Source organism: Lithobates pipiens, unplaced genomic scaffold, assembly GCF_037356315.1.
Source record: "Lithobates pipiens isolate NorthernLeopardFrog02 unplaced genomic scaffold, aLitPip1_a1.2 Scaffold_16, whole genome shotgun sequence".
NCBI lineage: Eukaryota > Metazoa > Chordata > Amphibia > Anura > Ranidae > Lithobates > Lithobates pipiens.
In genome coordinates, this window is record NW_027507748.1 from 154,676,148 (window position 1) to 154,702,011 (window position 25,864).

General features: G+C 42.6%; 1 protein-coding gene across 1 annotated transcript; it reads left to right on the forward strand.

Moving 5' to 3' along the window:
* Nucleotides 1-1,320: 1,320 nt before the first annotated feature.
* ABHD11 (abhydrolase domain containing 11) lies at nucleotides 1,321-24,539 on the forward strand. The gene is made up of 6 exons (XM_077480661.1): nucleotides 1,321-1,538; nucleotides 4,650-4,785; nucleotides 8,707-8,880; nucleotides 16,643-16,813; nucleotides 19,939-20,120; nucleotides 23,724-24,539. The coding sequence occupies exons 1-6, from the start codon at nucleotides 1,417-1,419 to the stop codon at nucleotides 23,872-23,874; spliced, it is 936 nt and encodes a 311-aa protein (XP_077336787.1). The 5' UTR covers nucleotides 1,321-1,416; the 3' UTR covers nucleotides 23,875-24,539.
* Nucleotides 24,540-25,864: the final 1,325 nt, after the last annotated feature.

A 25,864-nucleotide genomic window follows, 5' to 3' on the forward strand; every position in this document is an offset into this window, starting at 1 on the left:
CCTGTTTGCACATGGTCACTATGGGAAGAACAAACACCTTGTGCATTACCCAAAAGTTTATTTGAAAAAACAAACAATAGAATGGAATTTGTTTCGAATAAACTTCTGAGTAATGCATGAGGCGTTTTCGCCTTTCCCATTTGTCCTTCTTGTAGTTTCACATTGAATTCCCCCATCTGACAAGGGCTGCATTCACCAAGCATTGGGCTGTGTATGGATGTGTCACATGTTTAGCCATATCTCTGTGGAGGACCTCTGAATGTTGGGAGTGACTGTCTTTTTTTTTTTTTTCATTTGTCATTATGGGGTACTGAGTGTAGTTAATGAGGAAAAAAATGAATTCAAACAACTGTATTAGGCTGCAACATATAAAAGTTTAAAAAGTGAAAGGGGTCTGAATACTTTATGAATACACTGTATATTGGAATGTACTCAGCTATAGATGCTATACTGTAACAGTGGTGATCAGCGACTTATAGTGTGATTGTGATAGGGTGGCAAGCAATCTGGTGCTAACAGACCCTTGCTGGGAGATAAACTAACTGACAACAAAAGTGACACTAATATAATGATAACACTATAAGGACATTGGGTGGGAATGGGGTTAACCCTTGCTAGGGGCAATCAGGGGGTTACCTGTGTCTAACAATGTGTAACGTGTGCTGCTTTTACTTTACTATCTGTCCGTTTTTTTCTCCTTGAAACAGCCAAATTGCTGTTCACAGTACACAGAGTTCTGTGTTTTTGTGTGTGTGATTTGACATGATGTTTTGTGAACGCACTTTTTTTTTTTGCAACAGCATAGGGCTACCCGTTAATTTGAATGAGATGCCCCTATGTGTATGAAAAATGGGCCAAAGAAGCTCCTGCACCTTTTTCAGAAGCATTTTTTTAATGAAAAAAATGCTTCTGAAAAAGGCGCAGGAGCTTCTTTGGCCCATTTTTCGTACACAGAGGGGCATCTCATTCAAATTAACGGTCTGGGTTTGGTGTGCCATTGGCACCACAAGCGAGATTCACATTTGCCACGTGTTTCTGCGTGTGTTCAGATGGGCTGCTTAGTCTGCCTTAGCACAATTCAACTTGGTGTATCCCCCCACAAAGGAGTTTACATCTAATGAGAAATATGTACTATATATATATATATATATATATATATATATATATATATATATATATATATATATATATATATATATATATATATATATATATATATATATAATGTATCCCTCTCATAGAATGCATTTTTCCTGCTCGGACTACTTTGCCAGTATTCAACATGGCTACGATCGCCAAGTGCATGCCGGGTCACATGACTCGTTTAGCCCCGCCTCTGATTTCTTCAGAAACGCCGCCGGTGTATCGGTGCTTTCCATAGCCGAGCCTAGGACGGGTGAAGGTGTTCGGTGAACAATGGCGCGTCTCGTCTTCCCTGTGTTGGCTCGGCACTACCAGACTCTGAGAAACATAACGAAGGCCGCTCCCCGGGTTTCTGGTCCACCTTTCCATGTGACATGCCGTAATACCCATGGCGGGTGAGTGAGTGCGTGATTACGTCACGTGTGATGTCATTGTGCGTGATTCCCCGGCTTTGATTCTGCAGTGACCTGTGTGTGTCACCTTCATTCATAGGAGGAGTGTGTAGATAAGTGGGCACACTGACCTGTGATGGGGTCCTGGCTGGTCAGTTGTAGTATAATCTCAGGAGACAATCTCTATCTTCAGAATAACATTGTGTCTCCATAGAGGGTGGCTGGCGGTCACATGTAACCGTTGGACAAATGATATATAAAAACCAGACTGAAGCACAGCCTCAATGTGTAATGTATATAGGGTTATCATCTCATCCCTTTAAACCTGAACACTAGGGATGAGCTCAGACGTGTTTGCACAGCCCACGTGCAGAGCCCACCAGGAAGTCGGCACGGCGCTGCGCTAATCATAGGCAATGAGACATTTCCTGATCTCTGCAGCCACGCATCAGGAAAATATCTCACCGCCTGTGATTAGCGCAGTGCTGTGCCGACTTACTGGTGGGCTCTGCACATGGGCTGTGCGACCATGCTTGAGCTCATCCTTACTGAACACATATGAATTACACAGGTTCTGAGGCTAATTTAATTACCATCTTAAAGTGATTGTAAAGTCTCTTTATTTTTTCCTATAAAAATAACAAACATGTTATATTCAGGGCCAGTGTTCTGGCAGATAGTGTCCGCCCCGTACTGTGCATGCGCAGTACGGAGCAGACGAAGCTTCGGAAAATCTCCAGAAGATGAACGGCGCCTGCGCCGTGAGTGGAGGTGGTAGCCCCACCATCCAAGCGGACATAGGGTTGGGAAAATTGGAGGGCCCCTCGTGGGCTCGCTTCACTTGCCACGCTTCTGGCTTGGCTCTTTTATATTCCAACTCTATGTCCACTTGTATGGTGGGGATAGAACCTGGACTCATGGCGCAGGCGCCATTCATCCTCGGCTATTTTCGGAATCTGTGTGTGCTGTGTACTGCGCATGCGCAGTACACAGCGGACACTATCCAATGGGGGACAGTATATGATAGGACACCAGCATAACCATTAGGCAGGACAGACAGCCATCTAGGGTGCCAGGATGGGAGGGGCGGTAAAATCCATGCTGACACAGTGACCCCCGCTAAGTATGAGCTCAGGCGTGTTCACAAACAGCACGTGCAGAGCCCGACAGGAAGTTAGCATTGCGGAGCACTAATCACAAGCAGTGAGTCATTGTCCTGATGTGTGGCTGCAGAGATCAGGAAATGTCTCACTGCCTGTGCTTAGCACTGTGCAGTGCCGACTTTCTGGCGTGCTCTACACGTGCTGTTTGCGAACACACCTGAGCTCATCCTTACTCGCTGCTATCACATATTCTGCCACACCAAGCAGATTGGAGCTCTATTGGGGGGTGATGGGCTGGGGATGAGGATAAACAAGAGCTGGTGGAGCAGTAGGCGGAGTCTGTGTGGGCAGCTGCGGGAGGAGCGTCTTCTCCCCCAGGCACCATGACACCTTCTACAGTGTGGAGATTGAGAGCAGCTATACCTCCCTAGTCCCGGCGCTCCACAGCCTTTGACCTGCCGGGCTGTGTGCTTGGATAAGGGTCTGGTATGGATTTTGGGGGGACCCTAACGCCTTTTTTTTTTTTTTTTTTCCCAGCTTGCAGGTTCCCCTGAAAATCCATACCAGACCGAACGGCCTGGTGTGCTCTTGGTGGGGGAACCCATGTCTTTGAAATACAATTTCAAACACCATCACTTTAACCACTTCAGCCCTGGAAGGATTTACACCCCCCCCCCCCCCAACCAGGCCATTTTTTGTGATACAGCACAGCGTTGCTTTAACTGATAATTGCGCGGTTGTGCAACACTGTAACCAAACAAAATTGATGTCCTTTTTTCCCCATAATTAGAGCTTTATTTGGGTGGTATTTAATCACCTCTGCGTTTTTTATTGTTTGCGCTATAAACAAAAAAGTGCGACAATTTTGAAGAAAAAGCCAACTTTTTTTACTTTCTGCTATAAAACATTTCCAAAAAAAATGTAAAAAAACAAATGTAGTCATCAGTTAAGGACAATATGTGTTCTGCTACATATATTTTTGGTAAAAAAAAAAAAAAATCACAATAAGCATATATTGACTGGTTTGCGCAAAACATATCACGTCTACAAAACAGGGGATAGATTTTTTTTTTATTTTTCAAATTTTTTGTGTTATTTATTTTTTTACTAGTAATGGTGGCGATCAGTGATTTTTAGCGGGACTGTGACATTGCAGCAGAAAAACACTGACACCTAACTGACATTTTTAACACTTTTTTTTGGGAACCAGTGACATTATTACAGTAATTAGTGCTAAAAATATGCACTGTTATTGTGCTGACACCGGCAGGGAAGGGGTTAACATCAGGGGCGATCAAGGGGTTAAATGTGTTCCCTGTAGATGTTTTCTAACTGTATGAGGGACTCTGTGACTGGGGAAACACACAGATCCAGCTTCCTGCTTAGCAGAAAGACAGGATCTGTGTGATCTCCGCTGTCAGAATGGAGATCTGACTTGTTTACACAGGCAGATCCCCATTCTGTCACTGCATGGAACGATTGCGGGTGTCCGGCAGACTTTGAGCCCACCAGACCCGCTGATTGGCTCCCCCGCTGGCCAATGGGAGCACACGCATGCCCACAATAACGAGTTTGCGAGCCGACTTACAGCTACTGCGATTCGTGGAATTGTGCCACCTTGCCGCAGGATAATGATGGGGGGGCTGGTCAGCAATCAGTTAAACTAAAAACATCTGGGTGGGAAAATGTGTGCTGTCCTGGAAGATTATCAGAAATTCAGTTACTGGTAAGTGTAATTATGGTTTTCCCAGTACATCTTCCTGGACAGCTATAGCTGCTGCCTGTGTCTTCTGTGGGACCAGGAAGACAGGAAAGCGGTGCTACAGCCAGGACAGCGCTTACCCTTATATATTGGGCCCATAGTGTTTAGCTGCCCGCTAGTTTATTATGTTTATGTTAGTGCTATAAAATCAGTTGTGTTTCCACTGTCTGAACAGTAAAATTCTTGCAAGTTGTATCCTTTGGTGCTTTAGCACAATTCTTTACATCACAAATTTCTTGTATGTTACAGAGTTAAGACACTATCTTATGACCTGTATGAAGGCAGAACACCTGCACCCCCTCTGGTTTTACTTCATGGATTATTTGGTAGCAAGTCAAACTTTCAGTCTATTTCCAAAGCCTTGGTGCGCAAGACTGGCAGAAAAGTAAGTGCATGTCATGTTATAGTTACATAATTAGTAAGGTTAAAAAAAAAAAAAGAACATTCAGTTCAACTAATAGGGGGAAAAAAAAGTTTAATAAAATGAATGCGTATAAATCTGTATACAGAGTCCTATATATATATATATATCAAGAGGAAGGCTAAAAAAAAAAAAACCTATAAAGCACGATCCAATTGGCTCCATGATTTTGTGATTTCCCCAGAAGGCAATCCGATATTCCCTGGATCAGTAATCTCTGGTGTTATTACCTAAAAATATTAAAATCCAGATATTTTTGAGCATTTAGGAATATATCCAGCTTTTTAACCACTTCAGCCCTGGAAGGATTTACCCCTTTAATGGCCAGGCCATTTTTTGCGATTATCTGACAATTGCGTGGTTTTACCCAAACAAAATGTATGCCTTTTTTTTTCCCCCACAAATAGAGCTTTCTTTTGGTGGTATTTGATCTCTTTTTTTTTTTTTTTTTTTCTTTTTTTTTTTTTTTTATTTGTAGCACGAAAAGACAATTTTGAAAAAAACATTTTACTTTATGCTATAATGCATATCCAATAAAAAAAAAATCCCAATAAGCGTAAGTTATAGGGGATGGATTTAGGGACTTTTTCATACTGGTAATGGTGGTGATCTGCGATTTATTTATTTATTTATTTTTTATTTTATTTTTTTGGGACTGTGATATTGCGTTGGACAAATCTGACCCTAAGCGACACTTTGGGGACCAGTGACACCAATACAATGATAAAAAAATGTGCTGATCAATGTATAAATTACACTGGCAGGGAAGGGGTTAACACTAAGGGAGATCAAAGAGTAAACTTTGTTCCCTCAGTGTGGGGGATGGGCTCACTGGGTCAACACAGGTTGCTGTTCCTGTTCACTAGGAACAGCCAATCTCAGTGTTTGTTGTCTTCTGTCAGAATGGAGATCTGCCTTGTTTATATAGGCAGATCCCCGTTCTGCCTCTGTGTAGAGATCGCAGTTGGCCAGCGTGCAGCGCACACACCCACAGTATCTCATGCACAAAACGACGTACAAGTGCGTAGTTTTGCACAGCCCTGGCGCAGTATATGGGCGGTCCTGAAGTGGTTAAAGAGAAAAATTTACTGAGCTGGCCAGAACTAGTTCAAGAGGTAGTCTAGTTCACATTTTCACAGCTCTCACTGTGAAGAAGTCTTTCCATATATGGAAGTTCAATCTCTTCTAGATATATAGTACCCCCCCCCCCCCCCCACCAACTTCACTATATGGACCACTTGTGTATTTATATATGGTGATCCTATCCCCTTAATCTCCTTCTCCCCAGAGAGAATAAATTCAGTTCAGCTAATCTTTCCTCATAGCTGATAACCCCCATGCCTCTTGTAGTTTTGTTGCCCTGCTCTGCACTTTTTCTCTAGTTTTCCAGTATCTTTGATGTGAACTGGTCCTCACAACTGAACTGCAAATTCCAGATTAAAGGTATTGTAAAGGATTTTTTTTATTAAAAGAACATATGTCATACTTGCCGGCTCTGTGTGATGGTTTTGTACCGATCCTCCTCTTCTCGGGGCCCCTCACCTGCTGAGTGCCCCCATAGCAAGCTGCTTGCTATAGGGGCACTTGTGCATGCTCACTCCTGAGCCAGCTCTCTGTGTCCATAAGACAGGGAGTGGCTCATCCCTGCCACAGTGGCTGTAATTGATAGCAGAGGGAGCCAATGGCTCCTGCTGCTGCATCTCAGTCTGTCAGGAGGGAGAGACCCAGGAGAGCCTCAGCTCTTGTGGACATCTCGGGAACGGGCTTAGGTAAGTATTGTGATCAGTGGGGGCAGCTGGACAGGAAGGTAAAAAAAACTTTAAGGCTTACTAATTTGTTCAGGGGCAAAATGATCTCTCGCGCTCCCTCTCTCTCGCGCTCTTATACCTCCATTAACAACTTGCTGACCATTACACGCCAATATACGCCGGCACAATGGCAGCGATGGGCATACCTGTACATCCCCTTTTAGTTGCTGGAGCTAATGGGCGCGTGCCCGCCGCATACAGCATGACCAGGACCAGCAGACTCGATGTCCGCTGGTCTCCCAGCGATCTTGTCACAAAGCCGCAGAATGAGGAGATGCCAATGTAAGCAAGAGCTCACTGCTCCCTGTGATCCGGGACAGTGATCGCTGTCATGTGAGTGGAAGCCCTTCCTCCCCACAGTTAGAATCACTCGCTAGGACACACTTAACACCTTCATCGCCCCCTAGTGTTTAACCACTTCCCTGCCAGTATTATTTACGCAGTAATCAGTGCATTTTTATAGCGATGATCACTGTATAAATGACTGGTCCCAAAATTGTGTCGCAGTCAAATAAAATCGCAGATCCCCACCATTACTAATAAAAATAAAAAATAAAAATCATAATACAAATGCAATAAAACTATCCCCTATTTTGTAGACGCTATAACTTTTGTGCCCAAAAAAAATGTAGAAGAATACATATCGGCCTAAACTGAGGAAAGAATTCGTTTTTTTTTTTTATATATTTTTGGGGGATATTTATTATAGCAAAAGTAAAAAATATATAGCTTTTTTTATTGTCACTCTCTATTTTTTTTTTTATATTGCAAAATATAAAAACTGTAGAGCTGATCAAATGCCACCAAAATAAAGCTCTATTTGTGGGAAAAAAAGATGTACATTTTGTTTGGATGCAATGTCGCACGACCGCGCAACTGTCATTTAAAGCGATGCAGTGCCAAATCACAAAAAGTGCTCTGGTCAGGAAGGGGGTAAAATCTTCGGGAGCTGAAGCAGTTAATACAGAAAGGAAACCGCAGCTTGGCTTTGCATGCTATTATTAAGTCTATGACCTACCAAAACACCCAGGTCCTTCTCTACCATTGACTTTCCCAGTTTTTCTCCTCCTAATGGTATTGGAGGGTTGTTAGTTGTAGCTTTTTTACCTACAGGATGTTTTGAAGTTTTGCAAAATCATTGGAAAATGTAAAGAAAGAAATGCAAGAAAAAAAAAAATGTCACTCTGAAGTAGTATTAGGGCCCATGTTGAAGGGGGATCTTGTGAAGTGTTGTTTCCTATTCAAACGTATGCTGTTGGAGGAACAGTGTTCTCCACCTAGGAGATATCTACAGAACAGAATCTCTCCACTCCTCATCTCCATAACATAGGGAGAGGTTTTCTGTAGGTAACCTGTGCAGGCCTGATGAGACTGCTTGAGACAACATTGTACAGATGTGGTGGCTGCATTACTTTTCTTGTCTAGGTTTTTTTCTCCTCTGTTTTCACCTTTATAAAACAAACAAATTGAAGCCAAACTCCAGCTTACCCTTTATAATGAATTACAACAAACTGTTTTTTTTTTTTTTTTTCCTTTTTGGGATAATGGTTTTACATAAAAACTGATCATTATAAGCACCCCTATCAGTGTTAAATGGGTTGTCTCATTCCTGTAAACTGACTGACATATGCTCTAGAGAGCTTGTTCATTTCAAAAATAACAAACTTACTTGCTGATTAACCTTATGAAAATAGAAGAAAGAGAGCCTAAAAAAATGCAGAAATCATGTGTGTTTGCTTTTGGGTTTAATACTGCTTTAAGGTTAACATAAGAGCAGTCGTTAGAGGGCAGGGACTGATGTGAATGTATATTGTGTAAAGTGCTGCGTAAATTATCAGTGCTATTTAAATGCCTGTAATATGCAAGTATTTTCACCATACTCACCGATCAAATTCAGAGTTTTGATTCCATTTGGTTATTTTACAGCATGTGAATAAATCTGATTGATGGGAATTGGGAAATAATAACAGAACTAACCGTAAGAGATGCCTCATGTTGATATGTACATGTAGTGTATATCGTGTATGCAAATGCTTTATAGTACTTATGTTAGTGTGATGTCTATTATGTCTTTCAGGTATTGGCATTGGATGCCCGTAATCATGGTACTAGTTTTCACAGTGACATCATCACATACCATACAATGAGTGCTGATGTACGGCAGGTCCTGCAGCAACTTGAAATACCCAGCTGTGTCTTAATCGGTCATAGCATGGGAGGCAAGACTGCTATGTCTTTGGCACTGCAAGAAGTAAGCTGTGATTTTTTTTCCATTGTTTTCATGACTGTAGATTCTAGAGTATCGCTAGTAATAATAAAATACAATTGCATACTTTGTGATAAGTGCTACTCTGCTTTATTTCAACAATGACTTTGATCCATACTTTGCATTGAAGCTACTTCAAACCGCTATGCCTAATGTTGGCATCTAGTTCCATGGTTTAAGTTGCCTTTAGGTGTTTATTCATAATGACTTCATTCAAAATATGTTCCACAAACCTTTTCATAAAGGAAACAATACTAACAAGAACAAAATAGTCCTTTCCTTTAGGGTCGGTTCACACTGAGGCAGCACGACTTGCAGCGCGACTTACAGCATGACTGCCTCAGGCGACCTGCATCCGATTTCAGCAGCGGCTTGCAAAATGACTTCTGTATAGACTTGTGTCGCTCCTATTAGAACGGTTCCATTGTACAGAACGGAACGGGACTTGTCAGGTGGCTAAGTCGTCCCAGTGTGAACTGAGTCTTGCTCACTCTAGTATTTATTTATTTTTTTCTTACATGTTAGGCTGGATTCACACCTATGCATTTTTAGTGCTTTTTGCATTTTGTAGATTTGCGCTACAGTACGTGTTCCATAGGAAACCATGTTGAATGGATTGTAGTGCAAATCTGCAAAAAGCACTAAAACTGCATAGGTTCGAATCCAGCCTTAGTGGCCACACACACAGATCAGACACCATGACCAGTAGTAACCATTTAAACAAGGCATTCCAAATTCTTCAAAAGACATGAGATTTCCCTGTTTATAGCAAGTCTTTTGCAGTATCGTATATGATGGGGTGAGCAATATTTGGCATCAGTGGGCCGTATTTTTAAATACATACTAACCTTTATTTATTTGCACACATTTCTTTACAGTAAATTAATACATTACACTTAGGGCTTGTTCACATGTGTGTCAATACCCCGTGTTTATACAGCATAACTGCCCTTTAATGCCTGCCATGAAAATTACAATGGCACCACCCAGTGCTGTTAACACAGGAGCAAAAGTGTGTTAAGAATTAAGCACATGTTGCTTTCATGAAGCACTGAGGCCGCGTACACACGCGGGGACTGTTCGCCCAACTTTGTCCGCTGAACAGTGTTTCGGCAAACAGTCCGCTCGTGTGTGGGCTTTCAGCGGACAGTTTCAGCGAACAGTCCGCTGAACAAGGTTTTTCGGAAATTCCGAAAAACTGTCCGCTGAAACTTTGTTTCAGCGAACAGTCCCCTCGTGTGTAGGCTTGTTCGTCAAACTAAGTTCCGCGCATGCTCAGAAAGGATTTACACGCCGAAAGTTATAATGCAGTGTATAGGACGTCGTATTTTTCGTCCCGTCGTACGTGCCATTCACGTCATCGCGCACGGTTTCAGCAAACTGTTCGTTCGTCGTGTGTGGCCATGTCCGTCCATGCTAATTTTGAGCGGACTGTTTGCCGAAACTGTTTGACGGACAAAGTTGGGCGAACAGTCCCCGCGTGTGTACGCGGCCTGAGGCTTGTTAACCACACCTTAACACCTAGAGCATTTATGATGTGTTAAGCTGGACATAGGCGGTTAAAATCTCGGCCAGTTCAACAGCTGAGATTTGAACTGTGTGGGCAGGCTGAATGTACCCAAGTTGATTGATCAACTTGGGTACAACCAGCCTGCCAGCTTTTGCATGCGATTACTGCTTGCACCTATAAACAGCTGCTAGCAGTAATCGCTGTGTTCTCCTGGCAGGGACCGTTTCCGCCGGCCGCCTGTCGTCAGAAGAACACAATGGCTCCGTGTATGTGCTGCTTTTACTAGGGGAAGTGATTTGCAGGGAAAGACATTCCATTACTCCCCCCCCCCCCCAATCAGACCTGATCTCTGCCTTGTTTACATAGGCAGAGCTCTGTTGTGTGTCTCTGCCTGATGATCGTGGGTGCAGGTAGACATCCATTACCCGGCACACTCAGATCGGCTTCTGCTGTGAGTAGAAGCAGCCCTGTGTGTGTGTGTGATTCTGCACAGGAGGGCTACCCTGTAGCAGTATATCCTGCTACAGAGCGGTCCTAAAGTGGTTAAAGCATGATATATAGCATAGTGCTTTTGCCGTGTCATTTGTCTCAATACATGTTATACAATACAACTACGTTAACTGGGGACTGAGGGAGAGGCAGTATCCCAGAATGCACTGGGAAATAGAGAACTAGGACCAAGCAGCTCCAGTCACTTCCTGGTTGTACAGAGCAGCCCTGTGGTAACGCCATTTGTTTCTGCAAAAGCATCAACCAGCTAGCAATACTGACTGTGCCAGGCAGGAGCAGAGGCATTAAGCATTATTGTCAGTGGCAAAGTATTTAATGTCAGCAAAGTTGAGCTGGACCAAGCCAAGTGTCAGAGGTCAAAGTATACAAATCCATCTAGCAGAGAATTCCCAGAAATGCCTGCTATCACACCACAACCTAAACACTCCTCAAAGTAGATCATTTCCTCTACATTACTTCCCCTTTAAGCAATTTCCACTCAAAAAGCAACACTTACATGGGCATTTATCAAGCATTCTTAAAGCTTTTTCAACACTTTATAAAAACACAACAAAAGAGCATCATAAATGCTGCAGGCGTGTTATGTGAGCATTGCTCCTTTCTGCATAATAAACACGCATATGAAGGAGCTCTTAATGTTTGAGGTCAAAGGATAACTTTACCTTTAGTACAAATATTCTATAAATGCATTTTCCACCTCCCATAGCAAGGACTACCTAGGGAGAAAGGGGTCTGCATGAAAGGGAAACTGTACAAAAGTACATTATGTAACCCTTAATTGCCATATAATTTAGGACTGTATATGAGAAATGTACTGTATAGTGGTTTTGTAAATATTTTTTTTATGTATTATGATTGGGACTAAAAAAAGCTTCACAGCAGGGGTGCCCAACCAGTGCCTCGGGGGCCACATGTGGCCCGTGGAGCCCTCTGATAAGGCCCACGACCTCCTGTTCTGGGATGGTGAGTTCACAAGCCCAGATCGTGCCAACCCACCATCCCAGAGCATCAGTATAATCAATTAAGCCGGGCAGTAGAGGAAGCACAGCTGTGGAGAGAGCAGTGTCGCATAAGCCGATGGTTCCTGTGTAGCACCGGCTCCTGTCGCAGGCGAAGTGATACCAAATGCACTCTGCCTGGGACAGCAACAGCCGGTGATACCTAAATGGAACACTGTTATTGAATGTACATTACTAAAATCACACTGTATATATGGGAATATCTGTTCTGCAATGGTTACTGGGCTGCTTTCAAACTGATCCACAGGTGCAGTGCACCTGTGGGTTACCAGCACAGTCACACCCCCCCCCCCCCCTAAAAAAAAAAAAAAAAAAAAAAAAAAAAAAAAAAAACAGAAGGGCAGTGCCCTTCATCTGGGCAGATCGGATAAGAGGACCCATATAGTAGAGCGTGCTGTGTCCGTGTCCACTCTGCATATGCAGAGAGGACACGAACCTGTCATCCGCCCGGTCCACTCTGTGTGGCCCACGACCAATTGCCAAGTCACTTAAGTGGCCCTCACTCTTCAAAAGGTTGGACACCCCTGCTTTACAGAGTTTAAGAACTCCAGCTAGAATGAGTCAGTGACTCTTCCACCTCTCTCCGTATTGCTGTACGTGTGTAAAATGTTATCTCTTTACTACAAAAAACAGAAGTAAAAATGTGTCATTGACCCAAAACTATTCCAGTTTCTCTTTTGTTATCGTTATTGCTGACCAGTTGAGCTTGCAGAACAGGAGCCTTCTTTCTCAAATTTTGCTGATGTGATGCGTAAGAGTGCTGATGTGGTTTAGTTTATGATGACTTGTCTTTTGTGGTGCAGATGACTTTTTTGAAGCATAAGTCTGTTTAGAACTGTTTAACCACTTGCCACCCAGGCCAGTTCAGATATTTCTGGCCTACATGTAAAAATCATCATTTATTTGCTAGAAAATTGCATAGAACCCCCAAACACATGTGTTTTTTTTTTTTTTTGCAGACCCTAGAGAATACAATGGCGGTCGTTGCAACTTTTTATCTCGCACTGTATTTGCGCAGCAATTTTTCAAACGCGTTATTTTTGAATTCTTTTTTTTTTTTGGGGGAAAAACTTTTTATGCTTTCAAAAAAAAAAAAAACGAACAGTAAAGTTAGCCCAATTTTTGTTGCATAATGTTAAAGATGAAGTTGCGCTGAGTAAATGGATTCCTATAATGTCACGCTTCAAAATTGCACAAGCTCATAGAATGGCGCCAAACTTTGGTACTTAAAAATCTCCATAGGTGTCATTTTAAAATGTTTTACTGGTTACATGTTTTTAGTTACAGAGGAGGTCTGTGGCTAGAATTATTGCTCTCGCTCTAACGTTCGCGTTGATACTTCACATGTGTGGTTTGAATATGTGGGCGGGACTTGCATATGCGTTCGCTTCTGTGCACAAGCTCACGGGGACCGGGGCGCTTTAATAAATTTGAGCTTTAACAAGTTTATCTTTTCACCATTTGTTTTCAGCTACTTTAATTATACAGCTTTTATTAAAATTATATCTGGTGATCTTACTTTGAATGTGCTTTTGTTCCCGTTTTATAGGGCAACATTGTTTTTCCTGTAGTATTTCTACGTTGCTACCATTGTCACATTTGCCTTGGGTGGAAAGTACAAACGGCCATGCCAACGCAGCTTGTTCATTTTAACCTCTTCATGCCAATGTAACACAAATATGCAGCCCCACTAGACTGGGCTTTTTTCCGTATATTTGTGTATCTCCCTTTTTTTGCCGTACTAACAATCGGATCTGGAGATTCCGGGTCACCTGATCGCTCCGATATAGACTCTGGCTATCCAAGTGATCAGTCACTGTAAAGCCCGTCCCTGTGTTTTTCGTTCTCTGTGAATGAAGGAGAGATTCTTCTTCTTCTCTCTTCTTCTTCTCTTCTTCTTCTCTTCTTCTTCTCTTCTTCTTCTCTTCTTCTTCTCTTCTTCTTCTCTTCTTCTCTTCTTCTTCTCTTCTTTTTCTCTTCTTTTTCTCTTTCTCTTTCTCTCTTGATGTGAGGTTTTACTAACACATGTCAAAGTTGCAAATCTGTGCTTAGGAATTTAGATTTGTTTTACCCTTAAGTGCAAAGGGGTTAAGCTTTGACAATAAAACCTAGAAGGTGGTTGGTTCCTATGCACAGCTGCACCAGTTTGTGGGCTGGTCCAGAACAATGATGTGCAACAGATACTGGAATGAGTACGTGTAGACAGGATATAGCTGGAAAAGAGTACATTTCACTTGTTCAATAAACTGTGCTTTTGCAAACTAAATATTATCCAGGTAGGGTTTAGATTTACTTTACTTTTAACTTGGAGTTAAAGAAAAGAAGGGCTTAAGTACATTTTGGAGGGGAAATGCTGCACCAAACCAGAATATAACACTACACACGCATCTAGGTTTAACCACTTCAGCCCCAGAATATTTGGCTGCTGTATGGCCAGGCCATTTTTTTGCGATTCGGCACTGCGTCGCTTTAACTGGCAATTGTGCGACGCTGCACCCAAACAAAATTGATGCATTTTTTTCCCACAAATAGAGCTTTCTTTTGGTGGTATTTTGATAGTTTCTGGGTTTTTTATATATTTTTTTTTTTCCCATGACTGCGACATTATGGCGGACACATTGGACAATTTTGACACATTCTTGGGACCATTGGCATTTATACAGCGATCAGTGCTATAAAAATGCATCGATTACTGTAAAATTGTCACTGGCGGTGAAGGGGTTAACACTGAAGGGGGAGGGGACTGACTAGAGGAAGTGACGGATTGTGTTTCCTAGCTAATAGGAACAGGGATTTGTGTGTTCTGTCCCTCGTGCTCACGATCGATTGTGACCGCCCGTCATCGTGACCGTCGGCCACAAGCATTGCTACCTCTGCTGTGCATTGGGCGCGCACCTGCTATCCCGATCCCGCTAGCCAACGTATAGCTACGGTGGTTTTCGGGATCGTGCCCACCTGCCGCAGTATGACAGCTGCTGGTTGGTAAGCAGTTAAACTACTATGATGCCTAGAAGGATTTTAGTCTAGGACAAAGATGCTAAAGTGGTTGTAAAGGCAGAAGCTGTTTTACCTTTACTCGTGAAGGTGAAAAAACCTTCTAAGAGCAGCTCTTGGGGGGTCATAGGCAGAATTCCTCCTCCAAACAGGTTGAGTTGATGCTAAAGAGCTAAATTTTGGTCTCCTTTGGGCTTTTAATCCAGTTCTACTGCTGCTTCTTTCCTCTGCTATCAGCATGAATCACTTCTGACAAGTTTTCCTGACACCAAGAGGAAAAAAAAGGTGACAGCGGAGGGAGCTCTGTTTGTGTGTGTGTGTGTGTGTGGAGGGGGGGGGGGGGGGGGGCGCTGGGCCTTCCCTTCCAGAGCTCTCCTCTTTTGACAATAAAATCTAGACTCTGGTTACTATGCACAGCTGCACCAGTTTTAGTAAATCTCCCTCATAGGCTTACGAAGAGGTGCTTTTACAAGCTGAAAAAAAAAAACGTGTGTATGTGTGTGTGTGTGTGTGTGTGTGTGTGTGTGTGTTTTGGATTTCTTTTTTTTTTTTTTTTTTTTTTTATTTATTATTATTATTTTTTTTTAGCCCTGTGTGGGCATGAGGCCTTACACTAAAGCCTCTTTCAAATGGACGATCCATTCAGGTCCACCTGTCAGTTTTTTTTAGGCGGACCTGAACAGGCGCTCTGTAGAGCTCTATGGAGCATCGGATGTCAGCGGTAACATGTCCGCTGACATTCGACCCGCTCCGATCCGAAAAAGTGTGACGGAGGAAAAACCTACTTTTCCATCTGTCTGAGGATTGGATCGGGTGACAACGCACTCTACGGTCCGTCCTCATCCGAATCCCCATTGGGGAGAGCCGCGCTTTGACAGGTCCATCCCTGCACAGTGTGCAGAGACAGACCTGTCATCTTCCTGCTCAGCGGGGATCGACGGAGCAATCCCCTGCTGAGCAGAGCGGGCTCCGTACATGGACACGTCCGTGTGAAGGAGCCCTTAGACATTACTTGCCATTTTATGCTTAAAGGGATTGTAAAGTGAATTAATTTTTTTTTTTTTTTTTTTTTTTTTTTTTTTAAATAACAAACATGTCATACTTGCCTCCACTGTGCAGCTTGTTTTGCACAGAGTGGCCCTGAACCTGCTCTTCTGGGGTCCCTCGGCTGCTGTCTCGGCTTCCTCCCGCAGGTGCTTCTCACGTTCATGCGAGCTCCCTCGCATGGTGAGAAGCACCTGCGGGCGCGCTCCCCTGATACAGCCGGCGGCTATAGCCGCTCGCTGTATCACACGGCCCCGCCCCCGGCGCTCCGCGTCAGTGGATGTGATTGACAGCAGCGCGAGCCAATGGCTGCGCTGCTTTCCATCCATCCACTCCAGCCAATCAGCGGCCAGGCTGAATGGTGGAAAAGACGGGGGCGAGCGCGAGATTTTCGAGGGGTGAGGTAAGTAAAACGGGGAGGCTGGGGGCGCCGGCACTGTCAGATGTTTTTTCACCTTAATGCATTAAGGTGAAAAAAGATTTACCTTTACAACCCCTTTAAGATCTGCTTTGAGTTAACATTTGATCATAGGTGTACTTTGAACAGTCAATGATGACCTTTAAAATGTGACGATTTCTTGACAAGTTGCATAAAACAAATACATTTGTTGATAGTTCGGGAGTGATATGCTTATCTAACCATTGTCTCTCTTCTTTTCTGTGCCTCCAGACACAACTGGTAGAGCGTTTGGTATCCGTTGACATAAGTCCTTCTCCCACAATCCCCCAGTCTGGTTTCCCACAATTCATTAAAGCCATGCAGAATATACATTTGGAAGGGAAGATGCCAAGGTCAGCAGCACGGAGTCTGGCAGACAAGCAACTTAGTGCCTTTGTACTGGTAGGGGTCGTTCTCTCCTTATTTTCTCCATAATTCTGCTTGTGGATAAATGACTCTGGCATTACATACTGTATATATGCTAAACCTTAAAGCGGAGTTCCAGCCACAAATTATTTTTTATTTTCTAGGCATCCCCCTTACAGTGCAGTAATAAAACTATAATTATATTCGCTAGTGGATAGTAATCATATTGTGCTTTTTTTTTTTTTTTTGGCTCTCAGTAGCTGAGAGGCAGAACTGGGTGCCAGTCCAAGGATCTGGGCTGATCCCAAACATATGGCCGCAATCTTTCCCTAGCCTGGACTGGCTCTGTGATGTCAGCTGACAGTGGGCGTCTGAAAATGGAACGAACAGCACTCCTGTGATCCACAGGAGAAGTACAAACACTTGTTTTACCATACCTTAATATAATGCATGGCGTTCTGTGCTGTGCATTGCAGTGGCATTTTAGAACGGCACTCAAATCCACAATGAAAGTAGCAGGCAACACACCCACACTGCAGCACTACCAAAACGCATGGTATATGCTAATTTATTACTAAAGGGGCTGGCTTACCACAGTACACAGTAATGTACCGCAACAGAGATCAAAGGTCTGAAGCCAACCTAAGATCATAGCTATACATTATCTTTGAGAATGTCTAAAGTTGGGTAGAGATTTTATTTATTTTTTCAATGCAGGTTGAACAAAAAACTCAGATCACTGCATCCCCATAATGATGTGGATGCAGGGATCTTATCCACTGAGCTATTGTATTCTGACAGTGGGGACTCCACCCTGATGCTCAAGTTTTTTACCTAAAATGAAAAAAGGGTTTATACTTGCAAGCATATTGCACAGGGTGGCCCCTTACCTTCTCTTCTGGGGTCCCATACAAGCACTTTCGGCTCCTCTTTCCCTGGGTGTGCCCCCATGGCAAGCTGTGTGACATGCACAGCTCAGCCCCAACCAATGGCTCTGTCAGAGGGAGAAACACCAGCACTACTCCAATGTGTTTTTCTCACCAAAAGTGGAGTTAATCTTTAATCATAGTACATCACTGCTAAAAGAAGCACAGCAGCTAGTCATACACATGGCTATATTTCTCCTGTTCAGCCAGTGGGCTGAATTACAGAAAATCAATAGATTCCTCTATCCATTCTAAGCATTGTGCACAGAGGATTCTGCACTACCTGCTATTTTATTTAAATATCCGTAGCACCTACAGTTGTCTGAATACCCAACCGTTTACTGCATCCATTAAGACCACCCAGCTACTCTGAATTTTCAGTTGAGTTTTGTCATTTCAGGTGGTGCCAACAGGCTCACCCACAGCTGGAGTCTCACCCAGCAGGAATCGGGCAAATTTTGAGCCCTGTATAGCCATCTTAAATATGACTGTTCCCATGTACATGTACACTATATTTTCAAAAGTATTGGGACACCTGCCTTTACACGCACATGAACTTTATTGGCATTCTAGTCTTAGTCCGTAGGGTTCAATATTGAGTTTGCCCACCCATCTCATCTATGACAGCTTCAGCTCTTCTGGGAAGGATGTCCACAAGGTTTAGGAGTGTGTCTATGGGAATGTTTGACCATTCTTCCAGAAAGGCATTTGTGAGGTCAGGCACTTATGCGGACAAGAAGGCCTGACTTGCAGTCTCTGCTCAAATTCATCCCAAAAGGTGTTCTATCTGGTTGAGGTCTATCTCTGTGCAGGCCAGCCAAGTTCCTCCACTCCAAACTCGTTCATCCATGTCGTTATGATCCTTGCTTTGTGCACTGGTGCATAGTCCTGTTGGAAGAGGAATGGGAAAGCCCCAAACTGTTTCCACAAATTTATGAGCATGAAATTGTCCAAAATGTTATGGTATGCCGACACTCTAATGCCCCGTACACACGATCAGATTTTGCAACAATAAATGTTGGATGTGAGCTTGTTGGTGGAAATTATGACCGTGTGTATGCTCCATCGAACATTTTGTTGGACTTTGCACCAACAAATGTTGGCTAGCAGTTTCTCAAATTTTCCGCCAACAAATGTTTGTTGTCGGACTTTCCGATTGTGTGTACACATGTCTGTCGGACAAAAGTCCACGCATGCCTGGAATCGAGTAGGAGCCGGAAGCGTCTTGTAAAACTAGTGTTCGTAATGGAGACATCACGTACATCTTGTACGTCACTACGTTCGCAATTGTTGGCCAACATTTGGATGACCGTGCATATGCAAGACAAGTTGGAGCCAACATACTTTCAAATAAAAATCCATGGTTTTGTTGTCGGAAAGTCCGATCGTGTGTGTACGGGGCATAAGAATTCCCTTCACTGGAACTAGGGCCAATCCCTGAAAAGTAACCCCCACACCATAATCACCCCTCCACCAAATAATTTGGACCAGTGCACAAAGCAAGGTCCATAAAGGCATGGATGAGCGAGTTTGTGCAGGCCAGTTAAGTCCCTCTACCCCAGAGTCCTGACCTCAACCAGATAGAACACTTTTGGTATGGAATAGAGTGGAGACTGCGAGGCCAGGCCTTCTGTCCACATCAGTGCCTGACCTTGCATATGCGCTTCTGGAAGAATGGTCAAACGTTCCCATAGATACACCTCGTGGACAGTCTTCACAGAATAGTTGAGACTGTTACAGCTGCAAAGGGTGGGCCAACTCATTATTGAACCCTACGGACTAAGACTGGGATGCCATTAAAGTTCATCCCAATACTTTTGGTAATATAGTGTATACTGTCATTACAAATTGTTCACTGAAGTTAGGATCTAAAAAATGTATACTTCCATTCATTTTTTTTTTTTTTATTTAAACTTAAAACTTAACCTTAATTTAAGTTTTACTTTAATCAAATCATATTGACAAGTGTATCTCATACAATTTAGTGTATTATAGAGCTCATCTGTCATATAAGGCTGCCATCTTCAAAGTGACCCCCTAAATGCTTCCTAGACATGCTAGTGTCTTCAGCTTTATTCTGATGGGTAGCAAAGTTTTTTTTTTTTTTTTTTTTTTTTTGTGTGTGTGTATACAAACATATGTTTTCGTTTTAACCAAAAGAAAAATCTGGATTGTATAGAATGGTTGTAGAGTTTATACATTTTGAAGATTTCATTTGTACCGCAATAAATGCAGGAACCAGCAGTCCGTCAGTTTCTCCTAACAAACTTGGTACAAGAGAATGAGAGCTTCAAGTGGAGAGTGAATCTGGAGGCTATTGCAAACCATCTGCAAGATCTGTTAGACTTCCCAGAGTTCCATGACCCTTATCCTGGGCCCACACTGTTCCTGGGAGGGGCTAACTCTCCTTACATAAGGTAAGAGACTTATGGGGTTTTACGGTACACATTCATGCGCCTCCCTTTTTACAAAATCAAATGACACGATAACTCCTTTTGTGCCTGCGGTAAAAATGGATCAAGGATACAAATTTAGACCTTTAATCAACATTGCAGTGAACACATTTCTACAATAGTGGTGCAGCTTGTTCTTTATTGAACTAAAAAATAAAGAGCTGATTGATTAAAAATAGCATCTTCCTAAAACAATTGATCTTTCCCAATACGGGATACAGAGCTCTTCCTTTGCTCTCTCATTTTAATATCTACATGCTGTAGAGGACTTTGTATTTTTTTTTTTTTTTTTGGGTGGACAGAGTCATCTAAATTGTTCTCAACCACCTGGCTGTGGCCCGCAGCCTCCGTCCTCACAGGCAATCAGCCAGCTGCTGATCCCCATACTCCCCACAGTGCCTCCCAGCTCCCATAGTGGCCCTCATTGCCCCGCAACCTCCTACAACGAATCCTCCTCAACCTCCCAAAGTGTCCCCCAATCCTCTGCAGTCGTCCCTAGCTAACGGCAGAGTCTCCAACAGTGCCCCGCGGTCCCTGCAGAGAACTTTAGTCTTCCACAGTGCCCTGGGAAAGCCCCCAATTTTAGAATGGGAGTCATTGAAAATATTTTATCAGCCCTCCGTTATTTCAACAAATATTTTATCATTTATTAATTGTTGGGGAAAGTTTTTGAAAAATTTACTGGGTAAACATCTAAATGATCATATGAACATACCCAAGGAGGCTGATGTCACAATGGATCTGGACCTTTTTTATTTTTTATTTTATTTTATTTTTTTTACTCCACTGAGAGATGGGTAGAAATAGCTTACCACATAAAAAAAAAAAAAAAAAAAAATGCTAACTACAAATGTGATACCCAGAGCAACAAATCGGAATCCATTTTGTGAAGTTTGACTTCAGTAACAAGAATGTTGACTGATTTTCTCTTCACAATACTTGCTTCTTACGCCCTTTGTTTAAATAATGCTGATATTCTGTAATAAGAATAGTCAAACAAAACAATCTATTTCCGGTCCCCGGGGAGATTATTGCCTTAACCACTTTCAGACCAGACCAATTTGCAGGCCAATGACCAGACCACTTTTTGCGAATCAGCACTGCGTCGTTTTAACTGACAATTGCTTGGGCGTGTGACGTGGCTCCCAAACAAAATTGACATCCTTTTTATTTTTTTTGTCCCCCACAAATAGAGCTTTCTATTGGTGGTATTTGATCACCCCTGCGGTTTTTATTTTTTGCGCTATAAACAAAAAGAGCGACAATTTTGAAAAGTATTATTTTTTACTTTTTGCTATAATAAATATCCCCCCCAAAAAAAAAAAAAAAAAAAAATATATATATATATATATATATATATATATATATATATATATATATATATATATATATATATATATATATATATATATATATATATATATATATATATATATATATATATATAAATGTATAAATAAAAATTCCTCAGTTTAGGCCGATACGTATTCTTCCACATGTTTTTGGTAAAAAAAAAAAATCGCAATAAGCGATTGATTGGTTTGGGCAAAATTTATAGCATTTACAAAATGGGGGATAGTTTTATGGCATTTTTATTAATCATTTTTTAATTTTTTTTACTAGTAATGGCGGCGTCATGCAATTTTTATTGTGACTGCGACATTATGGCAGACACATCGGACATTTTTGACACATTTTTGGGACCATTGTCATTTTATACAGCAATCAGTGCTATAGAAATGCACTGATTCCTGTGTAAATGACACTGGTAGTGAAGGGGTTAACCAGGGGGTGGCGGTGTAAGGGTTAAGTGTGTCCTAGGGGCGTGTTACTAACTGTGGGGGGCTGGGCTGTGTGCTAGTGAACACTGATCTCTACTCCAATCACAGGAAGCAGAGATCAGTGTCACTTGTTGCTAGGCAGAATGGGGAGATGCTGTTTACAACGGGATCTCCCCATTCAGCCGCCTTGTGAGACGATCGCGGGTATCCCCGTGGCGATCAAGTCCATGGGACCACCTAACGGACTCGTGGGGGTCCCGACCGACACGCATGCGATGGCAGGGTGGCAAATTCAACTGGACATACCTGTACGCCAGTTTGCCTGCCCGTGCCATTCTGCCGACGTACATCGTCATGCGCTGGTCAGGAACTGGTTAAAGTGATTTGTAAAGCCTTATTTGTTTTGTTTTTTTTGTATTCAAAATAACATGTTGTACTTCCCTACTGTGTAAAATGGTTTTGCACAGCAGCCCACATCTTCCTCTTCGTGGGTCCCTTATCAGTGCTCCTGGCCCCTCCCTTTTGTTGAATCCCCTCACAGAAAATAGCTTGCTATGGAGGCACCTGAGCCAAGTCACAGCTCTGTGTCCATTCAGACATGGAGGTGCGGCCCACCCCGCCCCCTTTTTCTTCTCATTGGCTGACTGACTTTGATTGCAGCAGGAGCCAATGCATCCCTGGATCTGGAGGGGGCTCCGGTAAGTATTGGGGGGGGGGGGGCTGAGGGGGCGCTGCTGTACACAGAATGCTTTTTCTCTTAATGCATAGAATGCATTAAGATGAAAAACCTTCTGACTTTAGAACCTCTTTAATGTGAAGGTTTGCACAGCATATTCCCACATTATGGCAGACTTGCTAAGCAAAGCACTCCTTTCCTGCATTGTCTGTGCTTCCCTCCATCTTCACATGGTCTTCAGGGTTTCAGAGTCATGGGCTGGGATGACATCATTTCTGTAAAAATGCATAGAAGTTTCTCTGTCCTGGCACAAAAGCGTGCCAAGAACAAGGAGCTGTGCATCCATGGTTAAAGGCTAAGTTCACCTTTTCCAAAACAAAATTATAAATGCACATTTTGCAGGTACAAATGCACATTTTATTTTTTTTCTCTGCCTCATGTAAGGCATTGCACCCTCAATCAGTAGATCGCTGGTGCAGTGTCTGGATCCTGCAGACTCTCGGTACACTGTCTGCCTGTATCTGTACTAAGAGAGCTCTCACCAGTGCCCTTCCAGTTTATTGATAACTGCAAGTCGGCTCCAGAGGCTGATGGTACTTGTAGTTCATTCATAGAGCTCTTTTAATGAATGAATGATGCAGCCATGTGGGTGGAGCACTGCACAGCTGCTCGGTTTTTATCAATTTTGACGGCGGGTGCTGGGAGAAGATCCCCCGCCTGCTGTCACAGGAAGGGAGATGGGGGTGAGGCTACAGTAGCTGGAACATGTTTAATTTTCCACCCTAAATATGGGTAGAACATTTTAAGATGTTCCAAAGGTGAACTCAAACATAAAAGTTCTGACAGGCAGGTGAATGCATCTATGACAGCAGAGACCTGCACCACCATCATAAAAAAAAAAAAAAAAAGCCTGCCAGTCAGCACTTTTTGTAAAACCGCTTTACTTCTCCTTTTAACAAGTGCAATTTCCAAGCTGAGTGAAGAAATGTTCATCCAGGGCCTGTTCATTGCTTTGGTTTCATTCTCTCTCATTTATTTTTTTTATATCCTAATCGAAAAAGTCTGAATGAAACTAAGTTTATTTATTTTTTTGTTTTTTTATGTTAACAGCTCTGAAAATTATCCAGACATAGAAAGACTTTTTCCTTGTGCAAATATTGAGTACATTGAAGGAGCTGGACACTGGGTGCATGCAGAACGGACACAGGACTTCCTCAATGCTATCTGCGTGTTTTTAGAAGTGTCACCAAGCCAAACGTGACCTTTACACACCACTCTATAGACTATTACTCATGCTTAGTACAGCCCAAGTGGGACATTTGTTGTTCAATGAATATTGTAAGCATCATTTCAAAGATGTGCATTTGACATTGACACTTTGCAATGGAAAGCAACTGAATAGGTCTTTTTATTCTGTAGTTGACGAAATGTTCATGCATACACTGGGAGTGATGTCTGTAAGGTTTAGTGGCACGTAAGCTGCAGGTAAGAGAGTTGGTTTGGCTCCAATACTGGTCTCCTGCCACCCATATACACTTACTGTAGAGAGTAATAGATCATCGGCTGGCAAGATGAAAAGACTTTATAGCAGTATTTAAATGTTTACAAGCTCTGAAATTTCTGTGTATTGGATGGTTTGGCTTATAGTCTGTTGGGTGTTTGTTTTTTGTTTTTTTTGGTTTTGTTTTAAGATTCAGATTTATACAGACTAATAATCTCACTTCCGCTCCAATTTTTGATTACTTTTTTTTTGGTTCCTTCCCCCTTCTCCATTCTTTTCCAGTAGGAAATTAGAGTAATAGATCATTTTAATATATTTCCATGTTATCTAAACATATCGGACACTACAGCTGCCTCATTTGGAATATTCTTCCACTTTATTTATATCATGTTTTGTCAATAATTAAATAAACATTTTTTAAGAAACATTGTGTTAGAGCTGCGTATGATATATAAGGCCCCTTTCACACATGCGGACAGTATGTCTGTATTTCATCCATCCGTTTGCGGATGAAATACGGACATACATGCATCCCTATGGGATAGCGGGTGTCTGCGGATGAACATCCGCAGACACCCGCTATTGTCCGCCTCCGCTACTGTGCAATTCTGCAGATGGAGGAAAATCCTATTTTTCTATCCGTCTGCAGAGTGGATCGGAAGAACACGGACAGACGGTCTGTGCTCATCCGATCCCCATAGAGGAGAGCGGAGAGCTGACAGGGCGGTCCCCGCACAGTGTGCTGGGACCGCCCTGTTATCTGCTGGCTCAGCGGGGACAACGGAGCGATCCCCGCTGAGCGAGCGGATCATCACCGGGCGGATCATTACTGATCCACCCCGTGTGAAAGGGGCCTAAGGCTTGTCGTACACTGTGTAACTTCTTCTTTTTATTTTATTTTTTCATACAATTAAATGAAGATATGGTCAGGACATTCTTGGGTCGAAATGATCTCTATTCGTGTTGAGAACCCCCTGACTGCCAGTGCTGCTGGTTACTGTCCCCATAAAATGTCACATAAAAGCCCAAATATGGCAAGAGATAGTTGAAGTTCGCATGACTTGCTAGCGTCAGGCTACAGTATGTATGGCCATCTCGCAGGTTGGTTTACTAAGAACTCCCCAGAACAGTACACAGAAACATATACCTGCTGGTTTATTACTGATAACACGTGTTTCTGTAGAGCTGTGACGGGAACTTTTATAGAGCTCCTATAGAGGTGGTTACTGATGTGAATGATCCGTATATTTTGTAAGGCACTGCAAAACATTTTTGTTCTATATAAATAGATGAATTCAATTTAGATCTGGTGCATTTGTAGTCATCTCTGGTGGTCAATTGTATGACTGCTTTTATTATTATACAGTATGTTCTTTGGGTATTACTGACCAGTCATGATTACTGGTATATTTCGTAGTGCACATGAAAACTTGTTTAAATATAGCTCAAAGCAAAGTTACCAGGGGGCTTGGCACACATGAGGAATTCTAGCATGTTAAATGAGCTCCCGAGCCAATTTTTCAGCACGAACAATGAAAATTTACGGAAAACATAAGGAAAATTTGCCAGGTATCTACCACAAACATCACATTCCAAGCCTCTTCTGTTCGCAAGCATAGAAGACCTTGGTTTTGTCCAAGGACCAGACCTCTCCACCAGCCATCTCTCCAGACTGACAACCAGGTGAAGAAATAGGACTGTTTTGCTGTTCCCAGAATATATATATATATATATATATATATATATAATA

What these genes read in the sequence shown, in the direction of transcription:
- ABHD11 (XM_077480661.1), top strand. Translation starts at nt 1,417, where the DNA reads ATGGCGCGTCTCGTCTTCCCTGTGTTGGCTCGGCACTACCAGACTCTG. An exon ending in TGCCGTAATACCCATGGCGG is followed by an intron (nt 1,539 to 4,649) that starts GTGAGTGAGTGC and finishes TGTATGTTACAG; the next exon opens with AGTTAAGACACTATCTTATG. An exon ending in TGCGCAAGACTGGCAGAAAA is followed by an intron (nt 4,786 to 8,706) that starts GTAAGTGCATGT and finishes TATGTCTTTCAG; the next exon opens with GTATTGGCATTGGATGCCCG.